We start from the raw sequence: 14,584 nt of genomic DNA on the forward strand, positions 1-14,584 counted from the left end.
CGTCGGTAACAAAGCAAAAACAGGTTTGTGGTTGGTTGTTGCGTGTCGGCTTCTTTGAAGCTCCCAGCTCCCGATTTCTGTGGTTTACCTGAGCACCGTTCATCTGCGTCAATGCTGACATCACCTTGAGGAACGGGTCAAAGGTCACTTAAGTTCACGGCATAATTTGTTTTAACACAGCGCCGCCTGTCGGTCATACACAGGTACGTACATGGCAAAACAAGCTCCTAAAAACGTATTAAAAAAAATATAAAGAATGGATGCAATGCAAAAGTTTTTGTTTATTGAACAACATTTCAGTACATTTGATTATCATGATTTTTTCCCACAACCAAGTATACAATCAAGCATTGTCTATTTGCCAGTATAAATGCTCTCACCTGGCTGTGTCACGCTGGTTTGTTTACTTGATTGGGACATTTAAAATTATAATAATGAAAATAGTTTGAAAGTGTATAATAACTTGACAATAACATTTGACACACACACGCATGTTTTAATGTGCTGTCATTAAGATATTGAATAAAGAATATTTTGAAGGCATAAAAGTAAATTTCTTCATTTTTTTCCCGATTTCTAAGTTGGGTGTGTAATTCACCAAATCCAAACCTTATATTATTTTAATCACTGTATTCTTACCCTAAACATACCAACATTTTGAAACATGTCAGCAACTCCTAGTAACTGATAGCTGGGATTGAAAAAAATTTTACACAGCGGGGTTAGTTGTCACACAGTGTTACAATTAAACCTCAGGTGTACAATGATAATGAAATGAAAACAATGTAATTACTATCAATAAAAATGATAACTGGTAACACAATATCAGAGGAAATAACTGACAATTATGATGTTTTGTCTTAATTGTAAAGCTCTTTCAAAATAAATCTATTTATATGCATTAACACATAATACAATGTTAGATGAAGGATCATGGATGGATGAATGTGTGGATATCTATCTATTATAGGCAAATATAAACAATATCCACCTTTAGTGTATAGACAGAATTTTATTAAATTATTTGTGTATATACTAAATTTTATACCAGGTGTTACAAAAAACCTCATATGGGGTAAGTTAACATATGTACTTATGTCACTGTTGGCGTAATTGTACGATAATGGTAGGTCCCACAAACAAACTTTAAAGCAACACTATGTAGTTTTTTTACCTTTAAATAATGTCTCTAAAATTATTTTTAGTAATAGAACAACTTTTAACTGGACAAATTGTACTGTTGCTGCAACCTGAGCAGCCTCCTAGCTGCTACAAGCACACTCTGAAAGTGGCGGTGGAGGGTAGGAAACACAGCCCCACCCCTCCCCCTGCCTGCAAAAGAGTGTCTGATACCAGGCACTGTTGCGCTTTTCAACCACATGGGGGAGCTGTAAGTCATTTTTACATGGAAACTACATAGTGTTGCTTTAAGTGTTCATTCATGTTGATTGTGTAAAAAATGATTCATCTAACTTTTTTCTTATTTTTTAAATGATAGAGTCAAGGCCAAAAAGCGTAAGGTTGTGCCCCGCTCTCCCCTACTTGTTAACTTCTTGATAAAAGGGATGATTAAACCACCTTGACATTTTAGAACATACAAATTGTTGGACAAACTACTGATATTTGTGAAATGTGTTTATAGGGATGGTTTCAAACATAAAATAATTCCAAAGTATCTTATTTTAAATTTATATTAATTTAAACACCATTATTTACATTGTCTTAAACTGATAGTTTGTAGGGAGAGTTTTCCCACCTCCCATTTTACAAGTTTGAGATGTAAAAAAAAAAGGTATTTTTATTATTAAAAAATACTTAAAATGTATTTAAACTAAATAAAATATATAGAATAAAGTGACACTTGTCATACATTGATCAATTAATTTTTATAGTACATAACGGACACAAAAATATGCTTGTCATGTAATTGACCCACATTCATGATTACTAAACTTGAGGCATTTATTTAAAAGCTTTAAAATTGTACTATGTACAGAAATACACTTATACAATTTCTTCTCCCTTTGGAGAAAATATCTCTCTTCACCAGTATAGACCCATAAATATAATTCACTCAAATCTGCAGCGTGTTAACATTCAGATATGAGTCAAAATGGTTTCACATACACAATGGTGAATATATTATCTTACATTAAAAAACTTAATAGGTCCTAGACACAAATGTCAGTAAACATAAAAACATTTAAAATTACGGCATTGTGAGAGATGAGGTTAGGAATGAGTACCTGGTCCATTTTTCATCATCTTCAAATATTCCTTACATACTTGCGTCCTTTTCATTGATCACTAAAGCATATTAAAAAAAAACTTTAGCGAGTTTAGTGTTTTTGGCACAATATGTAATTTGTGGTCACGAATGTCCATATACTAGCTTAACAAAATGTCCATGTATCAATCACTGTCCTCTCCTTTTTGGTCAGATAAATGCTTTTCCTCCAGGAGGTGGACCTGTAAAAAACATTTAACAATGCAATGCAATAAGATTATCATTTGCTTATGAGAAGTGTAACTGCTGATACTAGATTACCGTGGATACCTGTGGCTCTAAGATTCGATGGTAGATTGGGCTGGAAAGTTCATCAAGTGTTTCGGCTATGGGTTTATTAAGGGTTTCCGGCAGTAGGAGCCCGAGGCAGCCCGCAGATACACCGCTCAAACAGAAGACAATAAATGGCATAGAGGCATGCAGTGATTTCTTGAAAACAACCAATAATACATAAACAGTCAATGAGAAAAGCTGTTGGCATAATATAGATGATTAGAAGAATTAGAAGCTGTAGAATTACTAAACAAACAATCAAACAAAATTGCTCACCATACTGGGCACAAATGGAGCCAAAATCCCTCCTACTCTACAGGACATGGAACACACACCCAACCCTGCATTCCTAAAACACACAAAATTACATTAGATTACATACATTATCCATACGAAAAATGTTCAGTACAGCACAGTCTACACCAGAGGGCGCCATTTACCTGAGCACAGCATTAATTCAGAGGGCCAGGTTACATTAACCCCTTCAGACCTGATTTTTCTGGTGTTTAATCAGTGTGCCTTATTTTAATTGGTTGATCAGCATTTTCTGGTTGAACCACAAAACATGTGATGTCCATTCCAGTGGTCCCAGGGGTTAATGCAAAGCTTAGTGCATTTAAGCTATACATTTTATCAGTATATTCCTGGGAAAGTCATGCAACACAAAGCTCTACCAAGTGAGCAACAGAAACAAACCTAATGCACATTTCTATTAGAAAAATAACAAATGAGTAAAAAAAAAACCTTGAGTGTTATGTTATGCATGCTGCTACAGAGTCGGCTGTACCTGATCACGGTTGGGTAGAGCTCTGAGGTATACACGTATGCAATATTAAACGCGGCACTGACCATCAATTTTCCCATTAAAGCCAGTGATGTAGCACTCAAAAAGAACCCTAAAAAAGCAAACAATAAGCAATTTAATGATATACGCTGAAATAATACTGTTTATTTGGACACTTAAAGGAATATTCCATTTTCTTAAAAGAAAAATCCAGATAATTTACTCACCACCATGTCATCCAAAATGTTGATGTCTTTCTTTGATCAGTCGAGAAGAAATTATGTTTTTTGAGGAAAACATTGCAGGATTTTTCTCATTTTAATGGACTTTAATGGACACCACCACTTAACACTCAACTCAACACTTAACAGTTTTTTCAACAGAGTTTCAAAGGACTCTAAACGATCCCAAACGAGGCATAAGGGTCTTATCTAGCAAAACGATTGTCATTTTTGACAAGAAAAATAACAAATATCCACTTTAAAAACACAACTTCTCGTTTAGATTTGGTCGTCATGCGCTAGCGTGACCCGACGCAATACGTCATCACGTCAAGAGGTCACAGAGGACGAACGCGAAACTCCGCCCCAGTGTTTACAAATGTGGTGAAAGAGGACCGTTCCTACGTTGTTGTATGTCAACTGATACTAATTAATGTCTTTGTGTCAGTTTATTGTTTAAAATGGTCCGCAAATGTGCGTTTTATATATGTAACACGTGACTTCCCTACGTCACTACGCATTTACGTTAGGTCGCGCTGGACCGGACCTAAACGAAAAGTTGTGCTTTAAAAGTGTATATTTGTTATTTTTCTTGTCAAAAATGACAATTGTTTTGCTAGACAAGACCCTTATGCCTCGTTTGGGATCGTTTAGAGTCCTCTGAAACTCCGTTGAAAAAAACTGTTAAGTGTTGAATTAAGTGTTAATTGTTGGTGTCTATTAAAGTCCATTAAAATGAGAAAAATCCTGCAATGTTTTCCTCAAAAAACATAATTTCATCTCGACTGAACAAAGAAAGACATCAACATTTTGGATGACATTGTGGTGAGTAAATTATCTGGATTTTTCTTTTAAGAAAATGGAATATTCCTTTAAAGATGCAGTGTGTACATTTTAGAAGGATCTTTTGACAGCAATGCAATATAATATAGATAACTATGTTTTTAGTGGTGTATAAAGACCTTGCAAAATGAACTGTATGTTTTTATTACCTTAGAATAAGCCGTTCTTATCTACATACACTGCGGGTCCACTTACATGGAAGCTGCCATTTTGAGCCATCATGTTTCAACAGTAGCCCTAAACGGACAAACTGCACTAAAGAGCGCGGTTCTCACTACGTTGTCTAAGACGATGACATGTTTTCCTGTGACGGCTACCGTAGCTTATCTACGGCTGTGTCCCAATTCAAACGCTGTGACCTTCTTAGTACGTATTTTAAGACCGATTGCGTCACAGCAGCGCGACTTGAGGCTAGTAAGGCTGTCCCAGTTCAAAGGATGCTTAGAATGAAGCCTCAAAATGCGTCCTTATTTCTCCGCGCTGTTAAGGATAGAACGAATGGATCCTTAACAGCCGAGGCTTTTTATTGTCACTGTTTTAGGATTATAAGTTATGTTTTGTGTTTATATTATTCTTTTTATGTTGCGTATATTTCTAAGGTTGATTTATTTTATATACTGTTGAATAGTTTAATCTACATCAACATGTCATATTTTCTAAAATAAATTTATTCTGATTAATATTTTTTAAATTTTGTAAATTTTTTTATTTATTTTAATAAGTCAGAAACGTTTCAGCTGTGTCATGCTGACAGGTGCGGTGGGCGCGTGCAGCAGGTGACGCCAATTATGGGTTGTCCGAAGGTTAGACCGTCTCATTTCAGTTTTCTTTGCGAACTTCTGAGGCTGCCACCTGGAAAGACTGAGTGCTCACCTTTAAGGTCCCATGCACTGATCTATATAAATGACTGGATTGCGCATAGAACGCTTGATGTAACTGCGTGAGGTGAAGCCAGCGCAGAGTTCGAGCCGCCATCTTGGTATACCCAACTGGCAGAGAGCGTCATTGACTTCCATTCAAAATCATGATCAATATTGACCCCCGTTACAGCGTATCAGTTACACAAGGTTAATTTTAAGGATATGTGTACGTTAATTATTTGTTAATTCTGGTGTTATTTGCAATGTTTACGTTTTAATCGGGCAGGATAATGGATTTATAAAAAAACGTTAAGGTGAGTGTGTCTGTTGCATTTGTTAATGACACGGGTATAAATAAAGTTTTTTTGACATTCAGCTACACTGTGACGGTCAGCGTTATTTCTTTAAAGAAGTTTAGGTAACTTGAAAGTTTAGATAACATAATTACAAAACTAGCAAATTATTGCATGCACATATGGTACAAAGCATGATTATTTATTTAGATTCCAGAATGAGCACTTTTATTGTCATTAATACTGAATATGCTGTCTGCTGATCTGATACTGTAATAAAGATGAATGTATAAATAACTGATTAAAACGCAAAATGTACACCTTTCAGTAAATAACTATTTACATGCTTTGGACGTTTGTGTTGTAATAATGTACAGGGTAACTTAACATATAAAAACGAAGACGAGTAAAGTGATGTTTTATCATTAAAATCTGATAACGTCCATTGATTTAATAGAACGTTTGGGTATACCAACATGGCGGCGCGGTGGCTTCACAAGTGTGACGTCATGCGCAATCCAGTCATTTATATAGATCAGTGGTCCCATGCTTATGAGGTCGCAGCCCTTGAATTGGGACACAGCTTATGTGCTTAGAAAGGGAGGGGTGCAATTCGAAACCTCACCACTAGAATCTACACACTGCACCTTTAAGCCAATGCATTTCATTGCAAAGATATTAAGGTATTGAGAAGTCACGTTAGCATTATTGAATTAAAGTAATAGTTTTAGGTTGATTGCTCTTTATTTTTGATGTCTTTTTACATCTTTTCTGTTTGAAATTTTGGTCTATACAGCTTATTTAGAAGATAACAAAATGCAACATCAAGTCTTTAAACATATCATATACTAGACTTTACCAAACCATTTTTTGCAATTTCTATTTTAGTGGATGAATGAATGGATGAGTTTCCCCACAGTTGTCGTTCAACACATAACACATAACTATCAACTTGTGCCATTAACATGGCAGCGAATGCATCTAACCATCATTTAACCCCCAAAATATATTTTGGGAAATGCTTTGCTTGTTTTTATATTTTGTTATCTAATGCAATGGCAAATACTTCTGGGGCTACAGTACAATCATTTAAACTATAGGTACGTGGGACACGTGAAAGACTGCAGGCTTTACCTGTGCTAAGCCTACACAAGTCTCAGCTTGTCTTTGTTAGCAGAATAACAACAAACGTTTAGCAGAATAATGTCATGGTTTTAATATTAATTAAATTAAATCAATTTATAATGCTTATTGTGACACACAAATCCTATTACATTTCATTTTATAATTTTTTTACCTTGATGTTAAGCTATGATGACAGAGAGTAGGGGAGAGCGGGACACAAACTAACGGTTTTTGGCTCTATCATTAAAAAAATATTTAAGTTAGATGAATTTTTTACACAATTAATAAACACATCTCTGCTACAAATGAAAAATTAAAGTTTGTTTGTGTGGGACCTACCGTTAATCGTACAAGTACACCGAGAGTGACAGAAGTGCAAACATTACAACAGAGGGTTTGTTAGACAATTTTGTTTAAACAAATAATTCAATCAAATTCTGTCTATATACTAAAGGTGGATATTGTTTATATATCTGCCTATAATAGATAGATATACACACATTCATCCTTCCATGATCCTTCATCTAACCATCCTTGTATTATGCATCAATGCAAATAAATGTTTTTTAAAGGGCTTCTAAGACAAAAAAATCATAATTGTCAGTTATTTCCCCTGATATTGTATTAACAGTTATTATTTTGCATTGTTTTCATTTTATTATCGTTGGATACCTGAGGCTTAATTGTAACACTGTGTGACAACTAACCCTGCTGTGTAAAAATTTTCAATCCCAGCTATCAGTTACTAGGAGTTGCTGACATGTTTCAAAATGATGTTATGTTTTAGGTAACAAGACAGTGATTAAAATAATATAAGGTTGGATTTGGTGACTTACACACCCAACTCAGAAATCGCAAAAAAACATAAGATGAAGAACTTTACTTTCATGCCTCCAAAACACTCTTTGTTCAATATCTTAACAAAAATACATTACAACTTTTCACAAACTCACAGGAGATCATCTTCTGACAGTAACGGCGCATTCACACGGGGCGTAAGCGTTGACGCTTCCCATTCACTTTTAATGGGTGACGTCAAGCGTTGGCGAACTGAATTGTGGATCCGTCGGCGCCGCGTCAGTGCCGTTGCTCGCGGCAGAAGTTGAACATTTCTCAACTTTTCAAGCGGCAACGCGTGCGTCAGCCAATCATATCGCCTTATGCAAATAACCTAGGCAGGGCCAGCCAATTACGTTTATGGAAGACCGGAGCTTGTGTTGCGGCCAGAGTGATTGGCTGTTGGCCACGCTTCAGACAAGCCTTCCGTTAAGCGTTAACGCTGACGGACCGTGTGAATGCGGCGTAAGAGAAAAAGACCAAAAGCACAGATTGCTAGACCCTTTATAAATATGCAAAGTAGCCATGTTACATTTAACCCCGCGCTAGTTTGTGCCCCACTCACTCCTATAACCTGAACCACACTGGGGAATTAGATTTTAAAATGAAAACTTTATTTATCTAAAAAAAAATATCACCTGATACAGGTACAATAGTTTTGAGTAGACAGGACAAGCCTGCGAAGCCAAGAAAGTTTGCCATTGATTTCCGTCTTCCGGCCCTGAAATAAAAACACACATTCAGTACTAAATAGTGGATTACAATCAGAGATGCCTACCAGGTGTTTGATGGTGTGAGTGTATTTACCACTGTTTGTTCATGAAGTACATGCACAGAGGGTAAGCAGGAAGCTCGACCAGCCCGTACATCGCAACACTAAGGTAACGATTTCCTTTATCTTCACTTGCATTGAGGGTCAACCCGTAATACACAAGACTACAGACATACCTACAATACACACACAGTAAAAAACTTTATACAACATAATTAGAAAAATCATATTGAATAGCTTAAAATCTTAAAATTATTGATTTTTACGATTTGTATTTGTTTATATTTAGCAGCAAATCTGTGGAAAATAATAATAAAGATGCTTGGCAGTGCCAAGCCTGAAAACGTACAAATTTGTGAAATTCTAAATGGCTATAATGCTAAAATACTCACCATACATACATAAGGACCACAGTTCTCCAGCGAAGTATGGGATGAGTGACCAGCTGGAAAACCCCAGGACTGGATGCATCAGGAGCACTGGTGCTGACAGTCCGGCGGAGCTTTAAAGAAATTCTGCCTTTCCCATTTCTAACACCGAAATCCTGCAGGATGTCCTCTGCCTGCTTCATATGACCCCGAGAATACAGCCAGCGTGGAGATTCTGGCAGGGTCCTGGGAACATGGAAACACTTTGATTCCAAAATGCTCTGATAATTTAGGACATTGGGACATCAAACTCACATAAGCACCACGGCCCAACGTCTCTGAGGATTTGCTCAACCGCTACAATCCAGCTCTGACATATTTCTAACTTTAATTTCTATCTAGGTTACATCCTTACTAAGGCTGCAAGCATTTTAAAAAACAACTTAACCAAGAGAAGATTTACATAACACACTTTAACTAAAAACAAATAACTCCCAACTGAATTTTACTAATGAACTATCATGACGCCACAGTGCTGTAGTTTAACAGGAAGCAGCCATTCAACTGCACGCTCACACGCAAAGCAGGAAAAGCAGAAGTCCTGGACAGTTTGCCACGGTTGCCAAGTTGCGCCACGGCCGGACATAATAACCTAAAGCAGCGAACAGAGAGATCCCCACTGCAAAGGTCATATTAGTCAAGGTTCCTGGAATACAAACATCAGATTAGTTATAAAGGGTATTGATTTAGATTTAAAGTTAAAGAGGTTGAGTGATAGTGGCAGTTCTGTAAACCTGTCATTGCCCAGTAGGACTTTCCCACATATTCCTGAGTGAGGACGAAGCAGACCAATGCCATGCCTCCGTTCATAATGCCAACCAACAGACGGGACAAGGCAAACGCTTCATAGCTGGGGGCTAAGGCAGTGCCGTATCCAAATAAGACTTCGAAAAACAGACCTGAGGGAGAAATTTCAATATGTTTAAATAAAAGTATATTTTCTTCATAGACTTGTTGAACTGTTTTGTATGATAGTAGATCAGTAATTTAATAATTTTTAAAAAACTGTTCGTTTTCACCCTACCAGTAAGAAAAACCGGCTTCCTTCCGATCTTATCCGAGAGCGGTCCAAACAGGACATTTCCTATGAGCACACCGGCGAAGAAGAGAGACCCCGCTAAATTCACCTTATAGGCTTGCTCTTCAACAAGGTGCCACTGCAAAAGACAAAATAGCAGCAAAGATAAACACATGCATGAATGTGTCAGACGTCTTCTTTAATTTACATATTTAATATAGATGTGACTTTAAATGGAGATGCCAAACAGGATACCAATTTTAACAATAAACAGTTGGTTGATACCGAAATTTGTCACTTGCTTGTTTTGATCATATTTTAAATTAGATTAAAAGATTAAAAACACATGCATTCAGGTATACTAGCTAATTTACTGATGCATCATCAGATCATTTCAATTAACATTTGGATCCATTTAAAGGAGACATTTCACAAGACTTTTTTAAGATGTCAAATAAATCTTTGGTGTCCCCAGAGCACATATGTGAAGTTCTAGCTGAAAATACTATATAGATAATTTATTATAACATGTTAAAATTGCCACTTTGTAGGTGTGAGCAAAAATGTGCTGTTTGGGGTGTCTAAAGGTGGCAGATCCTTTTCCTACTTAGCCCTTAAGCTCTGGAATGATTTGCCAACTGATGTCCGTGAATCAGACGCAGTCAATCATTTTAAATCTAAACTTAAGACTTTTTTCTTGAACAAAGCATTCACATAATGTACTTATCTCGCAATAGTTAGCCTGTGTAGTGAACAGCGTACAACAAAGCATTCCAGACCCCTCCCTAATTGCTACATTTGGACCGGATTTTGGTGGGTTAACATAAAGTGTCCAGTTCGATCAGATAAGACAACTGACCAACATCTTTTATGGCTGACCTCCGTGCCAAAGTGGAGAAAGAGAGGACGTTTTGAGGGGCCCACACCATCTCTGCTTATCATCCTTTCAACCCCCCCCCCATGCCATCTCATGAAGGCAGGGTGGTCATAAAAATTCCTTAAGGAAAAGCATTTTTCAAAGTATTGGCTAAACCAAAGGACAAATCTTTACATCCTTTCACCACCAAAATGGACCTAAAACCCATCACCTATTGACTTCATACTCATTTAAAGACACTGCATTCTGAATTAAATCTCTTTTTAAACTCTGTACTTTATGCAATGCAAATGAGTTCCTCACAGTGGACCACCTTCTGTGGAGTTCCTCTGACATCAACAGCCAATCACGGCTCTGCATCAGGAAAGCGCCAAAATGCAAACTCCTCCTTATCTAAAGTTATAAAAGTTCCTTTCTTCCAGACATTCCTCGCTCTGAGTCTCATCCCGAAAAAGAGACATTAACAGAGTAAATCCATCGTTCTGAGTCTCCCTGCTGCGTGCTAGAGACCGAAAAAGGACACAACAAACACCTCAAGTCTCACCGCTGAAAAGAGATATATTAACAGATCGAAAAACCAACCAAGCTTGTGAATCTCTCTTTGAGATCTACAGCTCCTCGTTCTAAGTTCGACAACAGAGACTGAACCAGATCGACCACACGTTCTGGCCCGTGTGTCCAGAGACTGAGCAGATCACACCACGTTTTGAGCCTCACTTCCAGAAAGGCAACAACCTACGTCTGCAACAAGGTGAAGCTCAGAAGAGCAAACCTACACTTCAAGAGGCCTTTATCTGCGTGTTCCAGATAAGTCCTTCTGCACTGACTACAGGATCGCATCTGCGTGTTCCAGATCGCTAGAATCCTCTCGGTGCTTCCTGGAGATCAGCAATTTCACAGCACTTCGTGTTCAAGGCTGTTGAACTGAACCTGACTCTTTCCCCATTGCAGCACAGAAAAGCCTGATACATGGCCAACGGGCCACCACCGGACAGCTCATTTGACCGCACAGAACGTAAATATAACACAACCAAATCTTTCCTGAAACCATGGCATTGGTGTATTCTATCAGTTACTGTTACCATGTATGATTTCCAATATTGCATAACTGATTTCTTTAATGTTAAGCAGATAATTCTTTAATTAAAATAAGGTTGTCATCTTACCAGACACAGAAAACATTCTGCCCTAAATTCAACTCAGTCACTTCAATTTTCTATTCTTTGCATTTTCGTTTCTATCTTTTATTTCTATTATTTTATTATTTATTTTACTATTACTTCTATTATTTCTAGTATTTAAGTATTATTTAGTAGTGTTTTTCATTTATTCTTGTTTATCTTTTGTTAATAAATTCCATTTTATTACCACTGTGTCTTCCTTGTGTTGATAATACAGTTAAAGGGTTCTACAAGCTGGTCCGAATCTCACAAAATCCTTCAGATAAATTAGATGACCAACTCCCTCTAATTTACATATTTTCTTATTTGTTAAATGATCTATTTGGATCATTCTTATTGTTAAAGAGAAATTCTGTAGCTGGTACCCCAAAATCACTACACCTGCATGTAACAAAGCATTCACATAACTCAAGAAGCAAGAGTTTTTTTCCCTTCTAGGAATTTTTGTTTCTCCCAGGCTAAAGAGTCGGGAGGTTTTTCTCCTAGGGGTTTTTTCAACCCTGGGAAGTCAGTCGACATTGGCTTAACTTTGCACCCTATTGTATACGATACATTATTAATACACTCGCTTGTAAAGTTAATTCATAGCCGCTGTATTTTGCTACATATATTGTCTGTCGATTTTTCTGAGTTTTCCACTGCTTCTATTAATGTAAAGCTGCTTTGAAACAATTACCAATTGTGAAAAGCGCTAATAAAACTGATAGGGATGTCCCGATCAGGTTTTTTTGCCCTCGAGTCCGAGTCATTTGATTTTGAGTATCTGCCGATACAGAGTCCCGATCCGATACTTCTATACATAAAAAAAGAATAAAGAAGAGCGAAAAAACAGATCCAGGATGTTCCTTATGTCATGCCCGCACCACGCATTGCTGTTTCTGTGTGGAGTCCAAAGGGTCTAACTCTGTGCCAGCGCATAACTATTGATGTGTTAAAAAATAATGCGAGGTATATACATAAATGAGTGGAGTCTAGCAGTCACGCCAAATGAAGTTGCATGTGCGTAGTAGCGCAGGTGAGTTCTGCTTAATTTTTTTTGTCAAAAACCATGTATAAGCAAATATTTACGGTATGATAATTGTAAAAGTTAATATCAAGGTATACCGCCATACCGTTACAACCCTAGTCATATTTAGTGAAAACATACTACAACCATGCAACAAAGGATTGGATGTCGCATCATGAGATGCCTTGTAAAAGTCCTGCGTGGGCAGAAACTGATTTAATGCCTTTAATTTTGACGTGCGTGCCTGCAATGTCAGCATTGAAAGTTTGTTTACGGTATGATAATCGTCATGTCAGAATGTCCACTGCAGGCATCGTTCTAAAAACAATGGTTACCATGAGTCTGATGCCCATTCCAACTAAAGTCTGATGACCATTCCGACTAAAAGAGAAAATGTTCATGATTTAATTTGAAAGAACTAACAAAATTCTACCTTCTGTTAAAATTCCATGCAAATATCTGATAAAATGAGAAAGTTACAAGCAAAAACATGTGAATAGGCAGCATTTTCGGTCACACACCTTCCCCATAGAAATCCATTTATAACTTTTTCCTCTGATATTAAAAATATCATAACTTTCTCAATCCTAATAACAAGATAACACATCCTTACCTCAGTCACAATGGAGCTGACATCCTCAGTAAATGTCACACCACGGGTTACACTCCCACCTTCAGTAACAGGCTCTACATGATATTCTGGCACAGCTCCTACTAAAACTATCAGCATGGACTGGCATGCCATGTAAATCTGCAAAACATGTTTAAACACATTTGAACGAACGAATGAGTTTAGTTTTCCGTTTTATTTAAGCTTTACTTATTTAACCAACAACAAAACTAATTTCAAGTCTCCAATAGAGTAGGGGTGGGCATTCCTGGTCCTGGAGGACAGTGACCCTCCAAAACCAGGAATGCCCACACTTGCAGTAGAGGTAAAAAGTAACACCTAATAATATCCAATAGCATCCCTAGATAGGAAAGGGTGTTCAAATTGAATGAATTACTAAAAAACGTAAATTACATTAAAACAATCAAGTTTAAAAATAGCCTTTTTTGAAAAGTAAATGATTTACTGTAAATGAGAAAAAGCAAACATTAACATCTGCATGCCTGAAGGACAGAAAAAACACTGACTCCTGCAAACCAACGCAGACGTTTGATCGCACGAATATACGTTTTGCATACATTTATGCTCTGTGCCTTAGAAAACTGAAGACATTTATTAACACCAGCACATGACATTTCAGTGTTTATTAATCTGCCTGTGTCAGTTACCTGGAGACAAATAAGGATGATCACCATCCGCTTCTGGTGTCTGCCGAATTCTCCAACCGCTTGGAAAGCCTCCTCTAAATCCATTTCACGGTTTAAACCTATTCAACATCCTAGAGCATTACATCCATGGTTTTTACATTTTAAACAGATGTAAATTATTGAGACAAGACTGAGGCTTCAGATGTTCAACTGTAATCTGTTATCTCCTCGCATACGTGGAATGACCACGTGGTTCAGGGAACAGTTCTGATTGAACGCTGCGAGGCGATAATAACACGTGCCGCAGAGAGCAGTTCTGATTGGACCAGAGGAAATAGAATGAAGGCGTAGAATAGCTGTTAAGCGTGAATGGAAGTTTTGTAAGGGGCGAGGCTTTTAATGGCCCAAGAGTAAAAGGCACAAAGTTCAGTCCAAAACATCAAAACAAAATACCTACAAATAATATAATATTATCCAACATAAATAAAAATTATAATAATAATAATAAAACACAAAGTTAAA

The 14,584-nt window shown here is 37.1% G+C and overlaps 1 protein-coding gene across 1 annotated transcript; it reads right to left on the bottom strand.

Moving 5' to 3' along the window:
* Positions 1-1,944: 1,944 nt before the first annotated feature.
* Positions 1,945-14,313, bottom strand: slc22a15 (solute carrier family 22 member 15). Its single transcript, XM_065244863.2, has 12 exons — positions 14,084-14,313; positions 13,419-13,556; positions 9,748-9,880; positions 9,458-9,622; positions 9,240-9,369; positions 8,688-8,909; positions 8,331-8,471; positions 8,162-8,244; positions 3,348-3,456; positions 2,837-2,909; positions 2,558-2,716; positions 1,945-2,469 (listed from the first exon to the last, which is right to left on the bottom strand). The coding sequence occupies exons 1-12, from the start codon at positions 14,165-14,167 to the stop codon at positions 2,413-2,415; spliced, it is 1,494 nt and encodes a 497-aa protein (XP_065100935.2). The 5' UTR covers positions 14,168-14,313; the 3' UTR covers positions 1,945-2,412.
* Between the last annotated feature and the right edge of the window lie 271 nt (positions 14,314-14,584).

Source organism: Paramisgurnus dabryanus, chromosome 17 (genome assembly GCF_030506205.2).
Source record: "Paramisgurnus dabryanus chromosome 17, PD_genome_1.1, whole genome shotgun sequence".
Classification (NCBI taxonomy): domain Eukaryota; kingdom Metazoa; phylum Chordata; class Actinopteri; order Cypriniformes; family Cobitidae; genus Paramisgurnus; species Paramisgurnus dabryanus.

Bases quoted from the DNA above. Each gene is read 5' to 3' on its own strand.
- slc22a15 (XM_065244863.2), bottom strand. From the start codon at position 14,167: ATGGATTTAGAGGAGGCTTTCCAAGCGGTTGGAGAATTCGGCAGACAC. The intron at 8,910-9,239 runs GTGAGCGTGCAG...CCATGTTCCCAG, and splicing joins CTGCTTTTCCTGCTTTGCGT to GACCCTGCCAGAATCTCCAC. The intron at 2,910-3,347 runs GTACAGCCGACT...TGTGTGTTTTAG, and splicing joins CTCTACCCAACCGTGATCAG to GAATGCAGGGTTGGGTGTGT.